Consider the following 6,022-nt stretch of genomic DNA (forward strand, 5'->3'; position numbering starts at 1 on the left):
CTTACGGACCGAAAACATTTAGAACTGGTGTAATTACGTAAAACGGTTGTCTATAAATTTATTCATACATATGTATCGAGATCATAAATGATGGTCTTGCCAATGATGGCATTACACGCATGAGACACAGAATTGTGCCATTGCTCTTAAGAATAATAATTATCAACGCATTAACAGAACCAGTATTTTATGAAAAAATATCGAGCGTGTGCTATCGTAAAACTATTTACGGGCAGAGTATTCTTCATTTACAATAACCGTAAAATACAAGCTACAGAAATACCGTTTGGATTTTTATTATGTAAGCCGCTCACATTTTTGTATAAGCTTATATCTATATATATATATATATATGGTGTGTGTGCGTGTATGTGTGCGCGCGCGCGCGTGTGTACGTGTCAATGAGTTGTACGCATTTATAAGAGTGTCACTTGTAGTTGGCAGCTTCTAAGATGTCAAAATATCCATTAATAATTATAATGATACCAGTAATTATCCATTTGTTTCGAAGGGATGGAGTGCGGATGATCCGATTAGAATCAAAAGGAAATAGATCCTCTCTGATGATTCGCGACCGATTGTCAATTGTAAATGGAATAATAATAACATCTAATTGAAGAACGTCATTTGTGACTTACAAATTTATTATCCATCCGAAAATCTCCAGAAATGTCTGTGCGTCTAAAAATAAGATCGAAAGAAAGTTGGAAATAACGCAAGGTGAGGATGGCATTTCTGGCAGACACATAGCAACGCTGTCGCTTAGGAAATCCGCATCTGGAAGTTTGTCCCCTCTATAGGCGACGAGACACGAGCGCCGGAATCGACGCGAGTTGCATAAGTAATTGTCATTTTAAATGGAACCCTCTTCCGTCGGGGCGGTGCGTGATTGCGTAATACGGAAAGTCATCGCTGCGAGACGACGACGACGACGACGACGACGACGACGACGACGACGACGACGACGACTCGTGGAAATAGCACGAAACGAGAGACAGAATTCTTCTTCTTCTTCTTCTTCTTCATCATCATTATCATCATCATCATCATCTTCATCTTCATCTTCTTCTTCTTCTTATTTTTCTTCTTATTCTTGTCTCGTCCCTCCTTCACCTCCTCCGCCATTGACGGTCAACACACAATCGTCGGTACGAGCGACTTATGAAAATAGCAGATGCACCGGCCGCAATTTTCGCGGGCTTTTATTAGTGAGGGCACCCCAGCTAGATCGACATTTTAAAAGCGACGATAGCGCGCGCTTTATGAAGCTTGAGCGCCAAGGAAGCGAGCTTTTTAGGTTAGGATGTACTTATCACAGCCATCGCTTGCTCACACATTGCCACAACGGGATCTCATCTCGCTTACACTTCATATCGATTTAAAAAGCTGTGACTTTTAGTCCTTAAGGTAGCGCATGTATATTAAAAAACACTGGCTCTTCTCTAATTATCTTCACTGTGTCTCCAATACGTTCTCGTTTTCTCTACAGATTTTATGTTGCTTATCTTTTCCGTTTTGCCAGCGGAAGTCGTCGTTTCATACTTTCATTATCATTAACACTTTCTACTTGTTGAGAAATATTCGGAATTCATTTAACGAGCCCTAAGTCTATGAATTAATAAAACTAATTCATCTCCTGCCTTAAAAGAAGTAAAGAAAAAGAAAAAAAAGAATAAACAACATTAAGCGTAAAAATTTAATTATTCGCAAATTTGGTTTTATCAGATTAATCTTATCGGCTCTGATTGCAAAGAATATACTTGGTTAATGGAGTCGGTAGCCAATAGCTGGTAACCAATTAAAGAGTTACGCTACAATATATAATTATCAAAACTTTTCTCGGCTCAACAATATTTCATTAAGAAATGGTAAAAATAGGCCCGATGATTATTATTGCGCAAATGAATCGAAAAATTAAGTAACGCATCAGTGTAGGGATACGGCCGTTTTTTCTTCGTCTTTTTTTTTTTTTTTTTTTTTAAACAAATAAATAAAATGGTCTAATCATAGAAATAAATACATGATCGTCGGAGTATCGATAGGAATTTGAAATTATACTGACATCTACTTGCGCATGTGTGGACGGAGAGATAAATACAGGAAGGCGCGATATGAAAATGCACGTGGATCGAATAATCATATTTTAAAGTTTACTCGTCATCTGCTGCGAATCAATGCTTTTTAATCTGCACGTTGATATAAATGTTTGATTTCATACACTCTCGATGTTTATTATTTACAAATTGTTCGGACCTTCGATTTTGAAGGTCCGATTATCCAAGTTTTAACTTGCAACAACCTGGGACTTTCTGAGTTTCAACTAAACCACAAATGTTAAGGAACTCTAACGATCGAAGCCTATCCAACGAATATTTCTTTCTAATAATAATAATAATAATAATAATAATAATAATCAATAGTCAATAATAATAATAATAATAATAATAACAATAATAATAATAATAATAATAATAATAATAATATAAAAAAAGACGATAATTTCACGTTTTTGCTTTTTGCACGCAATGCGAAATATATGTGAAATCTGCCTTGATTCACAGCAGTTCCAATTACCTGTGGAGTACAATTTCCACGCCTAATGCGAAATTTAACGTATCACCGATATCTTCGTATCTTCCTCGACTTTCCACGTAAGACATTAATAATGCCTATCGGGCGCCGGACCCCTCGCTCACTCTCTTCAAATTATTAAAGAAAAAAAGGGGGAAAAAGTAAAGAGAAAAGGGGCGGGGTGCGGGGTGCGAAGCGGGGGGGGGGGGGCAACGAATAAAAAAGCACGCGATTTAAATATAAAAATGAAAACAATAAGCCTCGACTTGCATTCCGAGCACTCGTCTCCAGCAGATAGGCGGAGAGAGGAAACATATAGGACGGGATGTGCCGGAGGAAGAAGCAAACGCGTGCGGGGGCCGATACGCCGCCGATTTCGAATTCGGACGGAAAGTTTTTTAGACCCCGAGCGGGTTATCGAACTCCGAGAGATCCAGCCACCGTCGAATGCGGGGCCATGGGCGCGTTAAACAATCGAGCCCCCGGGTTAGGAGGGCGGGCGCGATGATGGTGGGAGGGGGAGGCCCGACAGTCGACAGGAGCTCTAGGTTATGTCGACGCTCTCTCACCTTCTCCTTGGCTCTGCCCGCGTGCTTCTGCACGGTCTTGGCGATGAGTGCCCCCTTGCTCTCTGCCATGGCTCCGCTGTCGCTTCTAGCCCGACGAGACGAGGACGGCGCACTGGCTCTCACCTCCTGCCTCTTGCCCCTGACCACGACGATCAAACACTACGCGGTGAACGCTGTCGGCGAGCCGAGCTCCCCCTCGTAAGCGCGGCCTCCTCAACTCCGTCCGTGCGCTACGTGAACCTCGAGCTCTGGGTGGCTGGACGCGCGCGTTGCCAATCGTTTCGTCTGATGCGCCGGGGAATACTGCGCCGGCCACGACCGTCTCCTCGCTGTCTTCTTCCTCTCCTACCGCCTACGGCTGCTACGGCTACGGCTGCTGCCACCGCCACCGCCGCTGCCGCCGCTGCCGCCGCCACCGCCGTCGAACCGTTCCATTATGTCCGTGCGCGCGCGCGCGCGCGTTCCCTTGACCCCTTCTTCGCCGGCAGGGGGCCGCTCCTTTCAACGACCGGAGCGCGATGGATTCCGTCTGAAGAACCGAGGCAACCAGTGCCGACGTGGAGAGCGTGATTCTGGGATCTTGATGACGTTGGGTTGGCAGCACCGATCGCCGCTTAATTTTTCAAATCTAAATCACGAGACGGCGTACCGTTGAGAGGCGTTCCTTCCTAGTTTTGGACTTTTGGCGCGAGGGTAGCGCGAACTTTACCATATCCCCTTGAGGAGTCCCCAGGAAGAAGGGGAGCAGCACACATAGTCGATTAGGTTCATCCTTGACGCTTTAATCGAGGACGAGGATCGGTTGTGGTCATATTGTGCATTACGCAGGTAGTAGTAACGGCCTGTGCTTCGTTTTGTTTTCCTACAATTAATAACAATAACGTCGTCCGGGAATTCGTATTACGATAGTGGCATGCGTGAAGAAGAGTACCTATGATCTTCCTACTTTAGGCTTGGCAGGTCATTATTTCTTTGATGTGGATCGATAACAATAAGGAAACCGAAACAGGACAATTTACTTTAGGTAATGAATGTTTTCAGAGGCTTATTTGCACAGGAATAATGGTATATGGTTGTTAATTGTAATAGCCTATCATTAGAAAATAATTTATAAATCATACGTGCTAATGGTATTGAAGTAATGAAAGGGAGTGAATAAATGACATTTGCCTACAATACGAATAACAAAAGTCGTATTAACGAATAAATGAAAGGGCAGTCATTATTTTTGTATGCGATGGTAATAATTATGAGGGGATGATCGCTGCTTGTTATTGAGGTTTGAAGAGCGATTAATTGAAAGAGCAGTGTTTGGTTGAAAAATATATTTATTTTCAACAAATTTTAAATAATTAAAATTCAAAGTAAATTATACAGAATAAAAATTATTTATAATAAACCTTCTACATATCTATATTTCGAACTCGTATAATATGAAAGTTTATTCATCGAAGAGCTTTTCAGCCGTATTAACTAAAGAAATGTTTTCTTTACGACACTTTAGTTTTAAAACTACATGATATACATGTATCACAGTGATTTAATTGAAATTATGTTTAGGTAACAAATATATAGGTATTATTACAATTTTAACTATTAAAAGCATTTTGTAAGGCATGCAACACGTTTAAACATCCCCTTCGAAAATCTTAATTTATAAGCATAGAGAATAACTGCATTTCGTTATATAAAAAGAGAGAAGAAATAAGAAGGGGGGTTGGGCTAGCCGGGGTGACGAAGAGCAAAAAATAAAGCTATTTCGAATATCTACCGCTTCTATTATTTCATATATAAGAGGTGAAATAAAACTCTACGCTTATTGATTTGTAAATGGTTTTATTAATAAATTATCTTTTTTTATTTATTTATTTATTATTTCGCGAAAAGGATTGCTCAAAAGAAATAAACGTCTGATAAAAATCCATTTTAATAACAGAAACAGACGGACGACACACGCAAATGTTGTGAAATGCATAACTATAGTTCATACGTATACCTGATACACAAGGGTGATGATAGATAAAATTCCATTATTTAATTATGGTTTATCCAAAAATTACAATTGACAACAGCGTCTTTGCGTCACGGACCGCTCGGAATTATCAATGTGTACCTTTTATACGATGTATAGAGCTTAGTTATTTAATTTACTTTAATTCTTACACCACCTCATATTTAAAGTCACTTTTTTTTTTAATAAAGTTTTTATTGTACTTATATTATTAAACTTTAAATTTATATCGCAATCGTGATTCGTGACGAATGATCACTTTGAACAAGCTTACGGGATAGAAAGATAAAAATTTTTTAGAAAAAAAAACTATGTATATATGTGTATGTATGTATATATAAATATATATATATATATATATATATATATATATATATATATTTTTTTTTTTTTTTTTTTGATACATCTCGTAGGATATATAAAAGAAATATATTTGAAAGCCCAGATCGTGAAGGTACTCGTCGAGCCTTACTACTACCACTACTACATCTCTCCGGGCTCTCTCTTTCCAAATATCCTTTTTAGTACTTGATAATATCAACATTACTCAAAGCAATATTACTTAAATTTGAACATTGGTGCGCGTTTGACGGATCATTTTGATTGTATTGTGAGACAATAAGTTGCATTTGGGCTGTGTGATTCCGTGCGAACCGCAAACAAAAAATCCGCTGATCGAGAAAATTTACAAATTTAAACATGTACGCGCGCCGGACGGTCGCTAGTACCCAATATAAATTTGCAAAAATTTATAAAATTTGTGAAAAAATTGGATAAGGCCATAAATCCTGGCATGTCTCCTGCCTCGGGCATAATATCTCTATTTCCGATGGTAGATTTAAGGAATCATCTTGCTTTGCCAATTTTTGTT

At 39.3% G+C, this 6,022-nt stretch overlaps 1 protein-coding gene across 1 annotated transcript in view; it reads right to left on the bottom strand.

Moving 5' to 3' along the window:
• Positions 1-3,543, bottom strand: part of Amph (amphiphysin) — a 66,159-nt gene extending 62,616 nt beyond the window's left edge. The window contains exon 1 of the mRNA XM_011499048.1: positions 3,141-3,543. Coding sequence (XP_011497350.1) covers positions 3,141-3,209 — 69 coding nt within the window. The 5' untranslated portion in view covers positions 3,210-3,543. The remainder of the gene's footprint in view (positions 1-3,140) is intronic.
• Positions 3,544-6,022: the final 2,479 nt, after the last annotated feature.

The sequence above is a fragment of the Ceratosolen solmsi genome, unplaced genomic scaffold (assembly GCF_000503995.2).
Source record: "Ceratosolen solmsi marchali unplaced genomic scaffold, CerSol_1.0 scaffold2, whole genome shotgun sequence".
In the NCBI taxonomy this organism is placed as follows: domain Eukaryota; kingdom Metazoa; phylum Arthropoda; class Insecta; order Hymenoptera; family Agaonidae; genus Ceratosolen; species Ceratosolen solmsi.